This window comes from Xiphias gladius, chromosome 23, assembly GCF_016859285.1.
Source record: "Xiphias gladius isolate SHS-SW01 ecotype Sanya breed wild chromosome 23, ASM1685928v1, whole genome shotgun sequence".
Lineage (NCBI taxonomy): Eukaryota > Metazoa > Chordata > Actinopteri > Istiophoriformes > Xiphiidae > Xiphias > Xiphias gladius.
Window position 1 is genome coordinate 23,133,555 of NC_053422.1, and position 17,192 is coordinate 23,150,746.

At 40.4% G+C, this 17,192-nt stretch overlaps 2 protein-coding genes across 5 annotated transcripts in view; both read right to left on the reverse strand.

Moving 5' to 3' along the window:
- The window catches only part of zgc:66433 (uncharacterized protein LOC321250 homolog), a 50,083-nt gene extending 38,242 nt beyond the window's left edge, over positions 1–11,841 (reverse strand). The window contains exons 1-2 of one of the 4 annotated variants that reach the window (XM_040119689.1): positions 1,520–2,072; positions 1,411–1,446 (exon numbers count right to left, since the gene is read on the reverse strand). In XM_040119689.1, coding sequence (XP_039975623.1) covers positions 1,411–1,445 — 35 coding nt within the window. In that variant the 5' untranslated portion in view covers position 1,446; positions 1,520–2,072. Of the gene's footprint in view, positions 1–1,410; positions 2,073–11,699 lie in introns of those variants that run through there. The other 3 variants (XM_040119684.1, XM_040119690.1, XM_040119688.1) reach the window with 3 other exon arrangements.
- A 2,358-nt stretch (positions 11,842–14,199) lies between these two features.
- On the reverse strand, positions 14,200–16,964 carry dcps (decapping enzyme, scavenger). Its single transcript, XM_040120071.1, has 6 exons — positions 16,719–16,964; positions 16,202–16,352; positions 15,966–16,111; positions 15,760–15,873; positions 15,218–15,328; positions 14,200–14,972 (listed from the first exon to the last, which is right to left on the reverse strand). Exons 1-6 carry the CDS (start codon positions 16,923–16,925, stop codon positions 14,706–14,708), a joined length of 996 nt encoding a protein of 331 aa, XP_039976005.1. The 5' UTR covers positions 16,926–16,964; the 3' UTR covers positions 14,200–14,705.
- Positions 16,965–17,192: the final 228 nt, after the last annotated feature.

The following is a 17,192-nucleotide window of genomic DNA, read 5'->3' on the forward strand; positions in this document are numbered from 1 at the left end:
AAGGTTGAAATAAACAGAGGAAAAAAATCATTCACAATTTTTGAAAATATGATAGGGAAATGTCCATTTTGCCAGTTTCCTAACAACAGGGTTTTTAGGACTTCAACCACTTAAATGTCAAGCATATCTTGTGCTTGGCTTCCTAAACTGAAATTACGAATTTATGAGTTCAATTTGAGGGCACCCTCAATCTTAAGTTTGACTCTGTCAACTCTTTTATATCGGCAGTTTCTGCATATTCCCAGTTTAAGACGTTAATCGTGGTCTCAGTATGAATAAAATTCCAGGATAACACAGATGTGGGTCTTTAGTTTAATCCGTGTATAGCTGTCTTGCAACTCATCCTCTCTCCTTTTAATTCACTTTCTTTCTCTGTGTCGCTCACACACACAAAAAAAATGTTTGTCTAGGTCAACTCTGCTGAGTGAGCCATAAAAGCTTGTATTGTCGGCATGTCATGACACTGAAAGGACAAAGACAAAGAAAGTGGAAGGGGGTATCATTGCATCCAACACCACATCTATTCAGCTTTGGTACAAAAAAAGATACTTTACTTTAGTCAAAAAGCTAAAGCCACTCATTATCCTAACCCTCTGTGGTCCAATTGCACTGCCAAGCCCAGAGTCCTATATTTAGCTAATTCAAAGCACTAAAATCACTGAGGACTTCAATCAGCAGGAGAAGAAATATCCACTCAAATTTACATGAAGAGAAAACCTCATATCCACAGCTATCACGTGTTAGCAGTTGAGCAACAATACGACTTGATCCTGTTCCAGAGACATTTTCAGGAAATTGTGTTCATCCACTAGATTCTCCTGCATAAGACCTGAAAAAAGCAAGTTTAGTTCTGGGCTCTTCTGAAAAATCAGTCACTCCCAATGTAAACTTCAGTCAATCAGTTCTGTGTCATACAGCTGACTGTTACTGCCAACTACAAGCCATCAATTGTCTCAGTAAACAAAGAGAAACAAAAATTTGATTAGTCAACCCTGGGAAAACCCCTAAAATGCAAATCAAATTCAGTGTACTCTAAGAAAGATTTTTTATTTCCCTTTGAAGTCATGTCTGTTCAATACGATATTGCCACTTGTGAAATAAGTAGTTCCAGTAGAAGAGTGCCTTGTTAACAATTTATACAACTTGTTGTATTGTAAGTACTATTACTAGTAGTCTAGTGGCCTCTATTAAGATATAGTTATGTGCTGAATATGACAAATCGCTTTAAAGAGCCAAATAACACCCACATTCTCTGACATAGAGATTTGGAGATCATGTTCATGATGACATGAATGGGCAGTCTGATGAAGCAATATAGATGAACAATAGTGTGTTTTCAGGTGTGGTGCCAAAACAAGATCTCGCAATCTTCACAATTTTTTTTTTTTTTTTTTTAAGAGTGAGACTTACTTCCTGCCCTTGAAGCATCCATACATCCCAGCCATGCTGTAACAGAAGCAAAAACTTGAAATAAAAACTAGAAAATTATTTTCCCAAAAATAGAAGACGTGCTTCTCACTCTTTGCAAAATAAACGATGTTTTCCCCTGGTCTGTGGAATATGAAAGCTTCACGTCCAACACCTTGTGGTCTTCTCCCACATCAGTCTCCTTTTCCTTCCTGAAAACCAATGACTTCTCTCTCTTTGCAAGAGAGAAGATGCAGGAAACAAAAGATCACTCTCTCTTCCAAGTCAAACCATCCTGTGAGGTTCCTCCCCCTTTCGTGCTCCACTAACGTCAAATTTTAGACAGAACTTTCTCCAAAATTTAGCAGCAGATGCAGGACAACAAGCCAATTTAAACCACTCCAGCAGTCAACATACAACAGCAGCCAAAGCTGGATTATAGCAGGTTGAGAATATCACACAAGAAGCTCAAAATTATAGGAATAAAGTTAGAAAAACAGGAATCTCCTTCTCAAATGAATTAGGATTTTACGTGTCTTCAAAAACAGGAAGAATCCTGGCCTCAAGAAGAAGTATAGCACTAGTCCTCGGAGAATACGTATTCAGCTAGAAGGAAAACAATTGACTAAATGACTGAGTGGCTGCTGCATGCCTCGCTCTTCTCCTCCCAGTCACCACGACTGGTAATACTGCAGAGGAAGGGCTGGAGGGAAGAAAATCAAGAGGGAGGAGTGAGAGAGGAGGCGAGTGGGAACAAGAGACTGCCCCTTATGACCTTATCCTCCACTCTTGTCTCTCCTCTTGCTTATTTTCTTTCTCTCTTGATGGTTTAGTTGTGTTCAAAATGAATTCTTTTAGAAACTGTCAAATCACAAGATTTATAGAATTAATAGATGTATTTTAGAAATCTTTTGAGTTGTGTAACTTTGGCAGCCAAACAAGAGGACTGCGGCTCTTGGCGGCACTTGGTCGGTTAGCTAGAAAAAAAAAAAAAAGGAGGACTGATAAAGGTGAAAGCTGAACTTTAGGCTGGTCTGCTACAACACTTTGGTTTATAAGCAGCAATTATCTTTACTTTTTGTAGGAGGAGATAATTTATACTGAAACATTATTATACAGGTATTAGGTGTTTAAATTATTTCAACTTGTAGCTAGCTAGCTCTAGTGAGCTGTCCCTCGAGCTAGCTAGTCTTGATTAGCAGCTAGCATAACATCAGTGACTGATAATTTAACTTGTGCGTTTCAGCTTCTAAAACACTTTTTTGTTTTTAACAAACAGTTTATTCCCATGCTAGGCTGCTCTTAAGTTTGAAGACAAATTTACTAAATCAGGTCATTCGGGTTTATTCACTAGACCGACACCCACACTGTGACTGGTCTTTCAATATTTTGCTAATTTCGCTGGATATATTAAGTCAACTATTTTAATGGAACTTGCTGGCCCTGAAGCAGGTCTCAGATGTTCAGCATTTACTTTCTATTGAGTTGGTCGGCTATTCTGTGACAGCTTAAGCCAATGTGATGCCATAGGAAAAAAAACAACTTGAAGGAAAATTTTAACTTTTTGAGAAACATGCTAGTTTGATGAAAACATCAATATTTAAATGGGAGGAATCTGCCAACACCAATAGTTAGGGAACCCCCTAAAAAAAAAAAAAAAAAAAAAATCGAATGGCTATGCAACAAAAATGCAGTGAGAAAGAAAGTAAGTAATAAAAAGTTATGCTGTAATTGCTGTAAAATGTGCAGTTAAATGTATAATCCGCAGATTTAATTCTGACAATGAAAGATGCTGTCCCAAATGGATAAATTCCTCTCCTGATGATAAATAAGACAAAGCTTGGAGAGATACTCGGGAGATACTACTATTTTTTTCTTTTCGAGAGTTTGGAGTCACCACTCTCTTTTCTGCCCAATAAATATGAAGCTAGAGCCAGGAGGTGATTAGCTAATCTTAAAAAAGACTGGACACACAAGGAATCGGCTAGCCTGGCTCTTTCCAGAGGCGGTAACAAAAGTGTCATACCTGCACTACTAAATCTCACTAATTAATTTGTTAATTCGTACACAAACAGAAATGTGAAAAAGACAAGATGTGGTTTTATGGGGAGTTACATCCCCGACTATTTCTTGGAGGGTGCGGTGACTTCCTAGCAACATAATGGTGACAACAACACTCCAAAAACTTACTAGCCTGGCCAAGAAGAACTTCCAGGACCATTTATATTGTGATTGTGTTCGGCCTACATTAGCAAGGTATAACATGTTAATTAATGAATTTTAGAGGTGCTGGTGGGCAGATATGTGTATATATACACTCTTGGAAGAAAGTGATTATGTGCATTTCCCAAAATGTTGAAATATTCCTTTAAAGGGCATCAGGTTGTAATCCATACAGAAACATTAGATGGTGGAAGTATTAGGGATCCATTCAGTATATGGTACACTGTCCTGTTTTGCTGTCATATAATGGATTTGCATTTTTTTTTTTTTTAAATTAATCAATATCAGCACTTAGTGATGACAGCATCAATTTTTCTCAGTTGACAGATGCTCGTGATGGGACCTCCATGATGGATTTCTAATGCATCTGCAAAGCATGAACAGTATTGCACCACTACCAGCAAATATTAATGTTGAATAAAAGAGAAAACAGTGTATTAAAAGTGTCTCTTTATTATCAGATTTTGCCATGTCACACTGTATATTAAGCTGAAAAAAGAACACTGAATTGGTCAACTCCTGCAAGCCACTGTCCTTCAAAATGCTTACACAGAAACATAGAGCCTCATGTTAATCATTCTATCTGTCACAGTTGGGGACGTGCGGTCGCGCAACAGCCTGTCGCAGCTAATCACGATAAGCAGGGAGCTTATCTAACTACAGCTCCAAGTGCTTAAGTGTGTGAGGCTATGAGGTGAAATGAGGGTTGATCCTGAGATTCCCTGCTGCTAGATCCTCTCAGACATACACAATCAAGAGGAGTCAATTTTAGCTAGCTGCCCAGTTTACTTAAATGATCACTATTGGATCAATATAGTTAAAAGCAACCAGACTTTTTTTTAAGAAATATTATCTATGACAAGGCATGTCTTTATATGTTTCAACAGTCTGAGAATTTGTGAGATTTCAAGTGAAAGTTTATACTTCTTGGAAAAATGCTACCTCATCCAAAAGGACCTGAACTGAATCCTATCACACAAATACGGAAAGTATCATCGTAGTGTTGAGGCAGCTGCATGAGAACTGGCCCAAGAAAGTGATGAAAACATCCAAATCACATGAATCATCAGACCGTTCACAGAACAGTGGTGGCAATTTCTCAATCCTTACGTGCTCAGACTGAATGTAGGCTGTGATTAATTTTTCATTTCAAACATGTTGAAATTGATGTGATCTGTCCAAGTCACTAAAGTGTGTGGGTGTGTGTGTGTGTGTGTGTGTGTGTGTGTGTGTGTGTTTCAGTGTAAACAATGACTGTATCAGCTCAAGAGCTCAACAGCTCCACTTCAACACCATAGTACACAAACAGACTGTCGCTAAGATCAGTGTTGGTATGCTGGGATTGAAAAACTCTCTCACACACACACACACACACACACACACACACACACACACACACACACTGCTCACTATTGACGTGTCTACCGCATGACATTGCCAATAAACCATCAAGAAGGACCCTCTGAGGCTAAAGTACTGTTGACAGAGGATTTCCACCATTTTAATGTATGTGTTAATAAATGTTTCCACCAATACTTTCAGTGCTGCCGCAGTTCTGCTTGAGATTAATACCAGGAACCAGGATCCTGGAATTTCCCATCCTGAATTTCTCCGTCTTTGCTACAGAAGGATGTCAGACACTCAGGAAATTTAACAAATCAATCACATAACTCTACTTGGTGCACATGTTCTCTTTTATACATTCCAATAAGAGAGAGAGTTTATTAGTTAGAATTTTTTCTCTAGATGCTGCAGAAAGGAGGATTTTTCTTTGTTGTAATATGTATTGATTTTTATAACAGACTGACAGAGTTGAGAGTGAAATTTATGATGAGAAAACATGAATATTCTGAAAACGAAGAGCTTCAAGATCAAAAGAAATGTAGCACACCCAGTCTGCTCCCTCTCACGTAAAATCAGCTTAAAAAAAATCAGACAGGTTAAGTTGGCACTCGTCTGCTAGACAGTGGAGAAAGCAGAGAAGCACAGGTTTGAGCAATGCACAACAGATGGATGACATGCTAGTGAGTGTAGACAGTAGAGTTTTAGGGGTAATGTAATGAGATGAACCACTCATATTGAATGAGAAATCTACGATGCCCTCAAAATTCCAGCATGATTATATACAAGAGTAAAAAAGGTCAGGATCTGCACTCTCTTATGTAGAAGCCTTTATAAACACAAACACGCACAGTCTGACATAACTGAGACATAAGGTCAATCAGTGTGCTACTATTAGGTTTGTTTTCTCAATAGAACCAAAATGTATCATCTTCCCACATTTTTTACCATCCAGATACAAAGACACTAAAGATACAAAGACAGAAATTACGGACAAAGGTATATTGAATAGGTATGCAGCAACCCTACCAAATGAGGCAAACAGCTGGTGGATTAATCAGTTAGGGAACTGACAAAACAATATCCAACTATTTAAATATTCACACAACTGTTAAAGCAGGTAACAGGTTTTGGTTCCTGTGGCCACCTAACTCAAGTCCAATACTGACTCTCTCATTCACTCTCCACTACTCCTGTAGGAAATATCTGGCTCTTTAGCTGATAAATGCTTTGCCATGTTTACTACTTAGTTGCTGACACTTTGTCATTTGGTGCTGGGCGGGCGGTGTGCAGGGGAGGCTCTGGTGGGAAACAACGGTGATGAGAGCGGTGAGGGTGAACCACAACACTAAGGCTGCGGGCCATACAACCAGAGCAGTGATCGGAAGGGTGCTTAAAAAGCTGTGTACAGCTGATTGGAGCCACAGAGTCGGGTAATAATTACCTGTAGGTCTGTCACCATGAGCGACCGCTTTCACATGACACATAGTGATTTCATCCATTGTTACTATAACATTCTTGATTGGCGCAGCTTCATTATGCAAGTGGAGTCTGTCTCTTTTCTGGCATCAGTCACAGCACATCCAATCCAGGCGTGTTGCTCTTCTCTTCAAGTGGTAAAATGAACTCAGCTCCAAGTCTTTGGCCAAGGAATCTAAATACACCCCTGTGGAGGGAGATTTATGACCTCCCCCCATTTCAGTGTATGAAACACCTGGCCGCTCCCAAAGATCAACGGGAAGAGTTTTTCAAAACACAACTATTTAATGACTCTGTGTACGAGTGTGTATGGATTTCTCAACGCTGACATGATGAAACAGATCCAAGTGCATTACGCAATTCTCCATGATATTTGTATATGTACGTGTGTGTGTGTATAGATGTGTATATGCATGTATCAATCATACAGCTTTCTGTTTATAGAGCCAAGAGGAATGTCGGTCAGTTTCCCTTCGAAGAAAAAAAACGGGAATGTTGGTATTTCCTGAAATGGCTCTGAGTCTGGACCCACTGAGAGAGAGAGAGAGAGAGAGAGAGATCAAGAGGGTGACAGTTTCTAACTTTGATAAAACACACACAGCAAGGCGGAGGCCAGTGAGAGTTTCAGTCCATCAAAATTAAACAAGTCGTAAAGCTCTGCTATTAGATACCATGTTTTATTCCCCAAACATATTTGGCTAGCTTGCCTTCATCTAAAAGGGTAATCTGATGTTGTTTCTGGTTATAGTCCAGCAGTTAGTCATGTGACTTAAAAAAGATCAGAAATCAAAATCCAAATATTCAATATAATGTTCCGAGCATCTCCGCAAAGTACGACTTGAAAGGATGACTGAAATGTTGTAAAGTTTACATAGGTATTTTCAGTCCCTCTGGCTGATTGGACCTCTGCTGTTGTGTGCAGGGACTTTCATAAATATAAAAGCTTTACAAGAGAAATAAGGTTAAGATAAAACACGTTACAAACAACTTTATATATTTCTTGTAAACCTTTTCATACATTGAAAGTATACATTGTATTTCATAAAAAATATTTTTTGAAAAAAAGATTGTGAAAAAAATGGTAACTGTTTTGGATACCTTGTATCCAATAATTAGTCAATTAAACAGAAAATTAATCAGCAATTTTCAACAACAATCATTTAAACAATCAAAAAATGCCAAATATGCACTGGTTACATCTTAAATGTGAGGAATTTCTGCTTTTTTAATCTTTGTAAATTGAATATCTTTACCTATTTGATGTCTTCAAACAGGACATGCTCTCAGAAGTCGTGATGGCTGTTTTTCACTAGTTTTTGTGTGTGTGTCTTTTAAAATCTCAGTCATATTATCTTTCATTTGGACAATTGTGAGGGAAGACATCAGAAATAAGCTGCTGACATTTTCGATTGGCCAGTGCAATGCGTTGTTGGATGATGCATTGTGTCGTGCTAATGTGTTGAGCAATGTCCTTTATTTTTTGCTGGACAATTCAGGGCCCTCTTGTGCTTGTGCGGTGCTTATACCTGTCTTACCATACCCTATGATAGATGTAATATAGTTTATAAAGACACCAGAAACAACCTCAGATAAAACCCTCACGAGAACAAGAGCCAACACATGGGGAGTAAAGCGTGGTATTTTGGAAAAGAGCTCTGCAAAGTTTTTAATTTTGGTAGATTTGTTGCTCACCAACACCAGAGCAACCTCCACCGAGCTGAAATTCAATTTGGATTTCTGGACTTGTGGTCAACCAAGAGGCCCTGCTTTTCTTCCCCCTCATCCTCTTTCTGTATTCCTTCCATCCCCTTCCTCATCTCCAGTCCTCTTTTCCCTCTGCTGGCCGAGTTCCTCTCGCTCACCCCTGCAGTGCAACGCCTTTTCCTTCTCCTCTGTTTTGTGGTTTCTCTCCGTCTCCTATTCTCTCCATTACAACATGCACAGGCTGATCCAGATCTCTCTGTGTCTCTGTGCAGAGGAGGAGGGGAGTCGGTCTGTAGCTCTGAATTCCACCTCACATCTGGAAACCATCTTCTCTCTCTGTTTTTGCCAATCTCTCGCCCCCTTTCTCTGTCGCTCTATGTTGTAATGTAAATAGCCCTGTAATCATACTCCTGCCTTGAGCCTGCCACATTGGGAAGTGTGTGTGTGTGTGTGTGTGTGTTGACACAACAGGACGCACACGCGCAGTTGATTCGAAGAGTTTAACTTAATGGACGACAACCTAATAACTTGAAACTGAGGCTTTTATAGAGCATCAACACATGAGTGATGCATCTCATTGCTCCGTTGTGACTTTTATAAAATTTCAATGAGCAGACTAAATGTATGCTGCAACAATTTTTCTCTTGTTGGCTCGTTTTCTGAATATTTCACATACTGTGGGGTCAGATTTGACAAAATATGGGGCATGGTGCTCACTGCTGTGTTTCGCGTCAGCAGGATTCTCCTTAGGCTTGAAGTGGGCATGGTTGAAGTTTGATGGTAATGGACGGTCAAAAGACCTTAAAACATATGCGTTCTTGTATATGTGCAGATGTGATTTCATTTCATGAGCTAAGTTCAACCTGACAAATTCATAAAAAATTCAGTAAGTTAACTCTGTTTGAAAGGCTGCAGGAACAAACCACAGCTGCTCAAAATCTGATATGCAAAAGACAGCAAAGAACATCCAGATGTCACGACGGCTTTCATCTGTTCATCCACGTATTTTCAATTCCGTACCTTTGACCACAGATGAAACAAACAAAATACTGCAAAATTCTTGGAAAACCACTGCATTAATGCTGCAGGCAAAAGGGCAAAAATACTCAACTTATGGGCCTAAATCGTCAGCTGGAGCTGCAGGAGAGTGAAACTTCTTCCACACACGCAGGAAGTTCTAAATCAAAACTTTTGCAAACCGAAAATCCAAAAGTCAGTACTGAGGGAGGCTTTCGTCCACAGACATTTGGACTTAAAATCAAAAATTTAACTTCTTATCATCTCTATCCCCACAAGAAATTAAAAGGTAGAGTTGCATTACACTTCCGTCCAACAAATATACGCTCATTCTTCCTTTCATGCCAACGGGCACCTGCACGATGGACAAATTCAAGCGTGCATTTCCAGACAGTTCAAGGTCCAGGTTTAAATGTACGAACGCCTACACTTACCAAGTCCTCCAATTATAAAAGGAGTCCTCCAGCAATTAAAGCAGCAGAGGCCGAGATATCCTGACTTTTAGTTCCCGGTGTGGGTTGATCTCCAAAAACACTAGTTCCTACATTACCCATAATGCAACCAACAACATAATTTGCTTTGTGAAATGCCCTCTAGAGTGGAGTGCTCCTTTAATACTCAGCAGGAAAAAGTACAAGACTGAACAATCATAGTTTCAATTGTTTGTTATAATAATAATAATAATAATAATAATAATAATAATAATAATAATCAGTAGAATCTACTGATATACTGAGTTTCTAGAAATTAGTTTTTGATGCATTTTGTTTTATGGTATAAAATCGACACAAAATTGTTTTTTGCAGACTTAGATGTACCTGATGGCAGCTGAAGCAAACAAAAGCAAGTCCGCATGTGATTGCTTCAGTCCCTCCCTTAGGACTGTCAATAGCAAGACTCAACTTTCACTCAGGCTGGGGAAAAAAAAAAAAATAGATAGATAAAAAAAAGAACAAACACTCACAAGCTGCAGAGACCATTCAGAACACACTGAGCAGGACATGGCCGCAGCAACAAGTCTGATTGTCTAATTATGTATCAGTGAATCATCATGATAGGATTTCCTCGCAGAGAGGAACAGTGAACAGGACGTCTCTGTAAAACCCCTGAGGGTTTGTTCAATGACCCAGTGACACATGACCTGATCAGCCCTCTAATCAGCATGCCTCTGACAGTTGACGGGTCTCACACACACACACACACACACACACACACACACACACACACACACACACACACACACACACAGAGGCATATTTATCAAGCTTCTCGGTCAGATTACCAGCACTGATGCCCTTACACTCGTCTATCCTCGTCCAGTGTGAGAACGCTAACTCAATTTACTGCAAATGACTAGTCAAGGTGTGAAGGGACAGTTTGTTTGGTTTTTTTGTCATTTACAGCACTAAGAAACACTGCAGTCAGAGGTCTACATTGTTCTACAGGATTTCCTCATGAGGATTGGAACAGCAGATCAATAGTCCTTCATCCTCACACACTGACAGACAACATGACTCTATTCTGAATCAGTCAGTGTCTGTGTTCGGGATTACGGTGGTTCTCACACAGCGTACGACAACTGTTTAATCTGGACCGTCCTTGACCTGCCTCCACCCAACACTGAGCTCGTACACACACACACACACACACACACACACACACACACTCTCACGGTGGCAGTGAGTGTTTCTGCCAGATCTCAGAGATCTGACAGCAGTACGGCGTGGTGGAGAATGGCTGTCTGTAAAGAAAACGGCAGAGTATCACTTCAGATTGAATTCTGAAAGAAAAAATATAGAAGTAGGGACAAGTTTCTACACAATTGGGCTTTCAGGTACTTAGCTATCAGGGAATGCATTTGCAAACAGTGAGCTATTGACAGATTAGCCAATATAAACCAGTTTACACAAAATCTACTTGTGGAAATGATTTTAACCTGAAATACTTCTTAATGACCCAAATTCATCCAGAATGAGTCATAATAAGTAGCAACCTCTGTCTTGAATTAATTTCACTGGGAATGAATCATGTAATGGAAACAGCAATGTTTGTCTAATAGTAGAGTTGATTACTTCGCTGGCAAAGTTTTGTCTGATCACGACCTAACCCAGCGGGATCCCGTTTCCCCAGCCTTTCACACGGATGTAAAAACTGAACGTCTGATAAAGTGAAAAAGACACACATCACGTATCAGTTAAGAACTCAAGGAGATGTTTTGAACCAAACTTCACGGACGCCTAAGACGCCCACCTACACTCGCCTCGGCGTGTCCCCAGCGGGTGACGATCCAAGCGGCAAACACACTTTTCCTCCCTCGGTCGCTCCGGCCGAGGCACAACCCAAAGCGAAGCGTTGCAGGACACTGTATCGACCGCATGTATCGATCACCAGAGAAACATCACAGCCCCCCCCCAGCGGTGCCAATGGCTCATCCCGGCGCACAACAAAGCAAAAGTTGACTCCTCACAGTGATGAAGAGCGCTTGGTTCGTAACGCTCCTGAGGAAAAAAGGCGGCGGGGATACTCACTGTGTCTGCTGAAACTCAAACGGCCTCAGATCGAAGTCATCCCTCAGAGACTGGAACCAAGACATCAGCGCTGCTGGTGGACTAATGATTGGATTATTTGGCTCAGTCCCTGCCTTGGAGTCCTCTGCCCTACGGTGCTGCGTTCACGCGCGGCTCGGAACGCGCCGTTTGATAGCTCACAAGGGCTTCACGACCGTAGTTGATGTTGAGTAAGGTTCATTTTTAGCATAAAACCCTAAAAACTATAAAAAAATAAAAAAATAAATAAGTTCAGGTTTATACTCCAGATCCCTGTTCCCAAAATGATATTTTGTGGACCAGAATATTTAATATGAAGTTTGTGACCGTGGTGTAATATATAGCATCTTGTTTCATTTTGGATGGCATCTGATTATCATAAAAAGTATATCCTGACACCACGGCTATTTATGAGCAGGTTGCTGGACACTGAATTCGAGTTGTGATGTTAATCGGCAGATTTTTAGCTATTAAGTGTATCTCTGATCCAATTGTTTTGTGATACATTCACTGTGTATTGCCAATCTATATTTTTTGCAGTCTTTTTTAGCGCCCTTGTGCGCTTAATGAGCAAGTTGTAGCTCCGTAGGGTTCCACCGATCACTCGATGTTGTTCCGGGATATAATGATCCATGAGGAACGGTTCCATCATTTTATTTCCCTCACAAGTTTGGTTCTTGTTAATTATTGCTTATTTTTACGAGGGATACCCGAATGCACCATAAACACAAGGCGGAGAGCCGCCCAACTGACTTCAGATGAGATAAGAGAATGATGTCCGGTGCAGGAGATGTACTTATCAACGAAGACTTTAATTATGTATCAAGTCTGAAAAACAAAACAAATCAAAAAAGACCTTTCCCTTTACAGTTAAATATCCAAACTGTTAAAAAACAGCAGCTCTGACCATCACAGTTTCTTTGTTTCTTAGACCAGACTGTCAACTTCATTGGAGGAGGAGTGTTTATACAGATGTGTAGTTGTGAACCTCTGGCATTATGGGTATCAGTCCAACTAAACATGGTACTTCAGTTCCAAAAGTGTGTAAACAGACCCGGGTTAAATATTGTTTTGTACAAAATGGTAGTCTAGTGTTTACATGACCTGCAAAACTATAGCATATAACATGCCATTGCTGCCTTTTTGTAAAGATAAAAGACAAACAGAAACCCCGGTTTATCACCAAAAATTAAAAATAAATAAGTTCAGGTTTATACTCCAGATCCCTGTTCCCAAAATGATATTTTGTGGGCCAGAATATTTAATATGAAGTTTGTGACCGTGGTGTAATATATAGCATCTTGTTTCATCTTGGATGGCATCTGATTATCATAAAAAGTATATCCTGACACCACGGCTATTTATGAGCAGGTTGCTGGACACTGAATCCGAGTTGTGATGTTAATCGGCAGATTTGTAGCTATTAAGTGTATCTCTGATCCAATTGTTTTGTGATACATTCACAAAACAATTGGCAATACATGGGTGTATTGCCAATCTATATTTTTTGCAGTCTTTTTTAGCGCCCTTGTGCGCTTAATGAGCAAGTTGTAGCTCCGTAGGGTTCCACCGATCACTCGATGTTGTTCCGGGATATAATGATCCATGAGGAACGGTTCCATCATCTTATTTCCCTCACAAGTTTGGTTCTTGTTAATTATTGCTTATTTTTACGAGGGATACCCGAATGCACCATAAACACAAGGCGGAGAGCCGCCCAACTGACTTCAGATGAGATAAGAGAATGATGTCCGGTGCAGGAGATGTACTTATCAACGAAGACTTTAATTATGTATCAAGTCTGAAAAACAAAACAAATCAAAAAAGACCTTTCCCTTTACAGTTAAATATCCAAACTGTTAAAAAACAGCAGCTCTGACCATCACAGTTTCTTTGTTTCTTAGACCAGACTGTCAACTTCATTGGAGGAGGAGTGTTTATACAGATGTGTAGTTGTGAACCTCTGGCATTATGGGTATCAGTCCAACTAAACATGGTACTTCAGTTCCAAAAGTGTGTAAACAGACCCGGGTTAAATATTGTTTTGTACAAAATGGTAGTCTAGTGTTTACATGACCTGCAAAACTATAGCATATAACATGCCATTGCTGCCTTTTTGTAAAGATAAAAGACAAACAGAAACCCCGGTTTATCACCAAAAATAAAAATGGAATTGTGTGTTTGAATTAAGATAATTTCACAGTAAAAAAGTTGGATCCTTTTAGGATTAATGCTGCCATCTAGTGGTGTGACTTAATGTTTTTGTACCTACTTTATCTTCACATGATCTTGAATATGAAACTTTATATGGTGAATTGCTTCTGTGTTTGAAAGGAGCTATACAAATAAACATGCCTCGCCTTAAATGGCATTGTCTGCCACTTGTTTACCTTAGAAAAATCACCCAATGCGGTGGTTTCATTGTGTCCTATGCAGCTGTACCCGTTTCAAATATTCAAAACAAGTGACAAAGGCAACAGGCTGAGTAGAAAAAAATTATCACTCTTTAATTCAATCAGCAACATTCATTTAACGTATAGAAAACATATAAAAACATTAGACAACACTGAGCATAGTTTGAAAAATCTTTTATCCACTAATTTGTCAGATTTACTCCTACCTTCTCTCCTGTCCATATAAAGAAAGCAGGAATAATATAAAAATGATTAAATGGTGGGGAAATCAGACTGAAACATGTACAAATGATGTATCCAAGTATGTATAAAATATGCATAAAATGTTGCCGATCGTTAATTAGTTGAGGTTTGAAATTCTCCAATACCTAGACTGTATGTTGTGTAACCTTAGAAATTACATCTGTGAACAACACTGATAGAAAAATCTTTAAAAGGAGAAAATATTCATAGCCAAACCACCAACTTGTACAGCTAGGTATTGATTAGTGGATGCAGCTAAGTGGCACTGTTGCTGCACAGTGTGGATCGAAATCTACTGATGGGGGGAATAAGTGCATGTGCGCACAGTACATTACAGTCTCCCTGCCTCCTTGAACTTGCTGAGCAGTCCGTCGTCTGCCCTCAGGGGGAAGTACAGTGTCCGGTTTTCGTAGTAGTGGGGGTCAGACTGGAGGTTCTGGATGACGTCCGCGAGGAGGTGGGCGCGCTCCACGCCACAGCCCGGAGCCTCGTAGCCCAGCTTGGTGAAGTGGACGTGGAGGTGGTAGTAGGACGGCTGGTAGTGCAGATAGACTCTCAGCTTGCTAGCTGGGAGGTTGTAGCGCTGCAGGATGGCCTCCTAAGTCACAATGAAACAGGTATTATCAATCTCTTTGTATTGTTTATCATTATGGATATATCCAGGGACCTCATGGATGGTGGAAATGGAAATGGAAAGTACCACCTCACATAACTGGTTTGAGATGATGATAACAAGGCTCACAGGAGATTTTAATGGCAGCTGAGCGAAGAGGAGGACGTTTCGGGTTTGTCCTCTCCAACAAGTCTCCCCCAGATAAAACCCAGGCACAACTGTAATCTCACCTTTCCTTTCTGGAGGATGTTCTGCAGCAGCGGAATATGCTCTGACCTCAGGTCTCTCAGGCTCCTGTTGTTCCTCTGATGTACTATGGCAATCAGGTACAAATCATCAACCTGCATGAGGAAGGCAGATAAGGTTATACTGTTCAGCCCAGTGGCCTAAGTATGGCTCCCAGTAACCCTCTTCTGTCTCATTCTTGCAGTATTATACTTCTAACGTGGTCAGATATGGAGTCGTCGCTTATTGCCACATGGAATTTTATCACGTTTTGTTACCACAGAAACAGACCGCTGTAATATACGGCTGCAGCACTAATTAGCCTTTGTGCACAAGTCTTCCAGTAGCGTTAAAAGACCATACCTCTCAATGGCGCAGGAAGGGAGAATGCTGTTTGCGTCGCCATGAAAATGTTGCCAGGTAAGACCTTCTGAGATCTTTTAATGAAAAATTCTATCAGGTGGAGGGGCAGGAAATCCCCATGCTGATAACTGCCCAGCCCTAGTTATAACAACATGTATAAGGTCTAAAGTTCCTGGTCTCTCACCTGTTTTTGGTCCCATTTGAAATCGGGGAGGAGGACAAAGCCGACCTCCGGGTCCGGATCTTCGTAAACTATCCTCTCAGCCTCTGCCTTCTTCTCCAGGATGTTGTATACCCACTGAAGGGTGAAAGTGGTGGCAAAAACACTGATACTGTTGTACATTCCAATGTGTATATTGTATCAGAAGAGGTGATTTCAACGACACTGACCTGCACGCTGAAACTCTGCTTCTGGATGTATGGCAGAGTGATGGACTGATAGTCCTCCCCCGTCTCCTCCACCAGAAAACTCTCCTGACGCTGGTATTTCTTTACATGCTTCTCTGTGGCTGGACACACCACTGTGGTCTTAATCTCTGCAAAACAGAAACAAAGAGCCTGTCTAACTTCCCTCTAGCCGGCCAAAGCGGCTGCTGGATTGACAAATCATTTATTTGGGACCATACCATTGAGATGAGGAGGGGCCTGCAGCCGATACGTGCTGTAGATGTCGTTGCTCATCTCCAGCTTCAGCCTGGAACCACTGAGGATCTCAGCCAGGGTGTCTTCTCTGATGGGAGTCTTCTCCAGAATGACCACAGCATCCTGGTCGGCAATCTGAAGATGACAGATTCAACAGTTTCATTTTTGCCTGGGCTGATAAGGAGACTGGTTTTCCAAAATAAATATATGAATAAATGAATGCACAACTGTCCTTTCCTAATCCTACCGCTGTCGTACTCATTTGTATAAAATCAATCTTTACAATAATGCACTAGTAGGCGGACTATTATTTTGAAATATCAAACCGGAAGATTATATTTTTCTTTTTCAAAACGAACTCACGCCACTTTGAATGGATATAACAATAAAATGCTTTCCATCGTCTCCTTTCCCTTGCCCTTAACACCTTAAACATAGTTAGACTTAGCCAAATACCTTCTATCAGCAAAGTAAAGTTAGCTACTTTTACAACAACCGTACCTGTCCATGGATAAAGATGTTCTTTTCCCGGGCAGAATCACTCAAGACGTTGGTTGTTTTAAACCCAGACAGAATATTCTCGGATTCAGATTCCTTTCCGGCCTCTCCTGGACTATTCTCATTATCAGCTTTCGCCCGCTTGACTTTCGGGGATAATTCATCAGTTCCAACACTATCTGGTTCACGTTTAGCCGCGGCGTCTGCCATGTTTCCTTTTGCAGCGTTTGTGAACGAAGATCGTTTATGTATAAATGATGTCTCACTCCATGTCCGACTCAAATCCAGTCATCAAACGTGAGCCTGGCACCTCGCGCATGCGCTCACCCTATGAAAGCCTTTTTCTCAATTGTAAATGTATTTCTAAAGCATTCTTTTAAGGATAACTTTAATGTTTCTCAACAAATAACCATGCAAATCCCTGATAATTTAACGACACCATAGACATTTCTTTCTGAGACTTTAACAATGTCTACT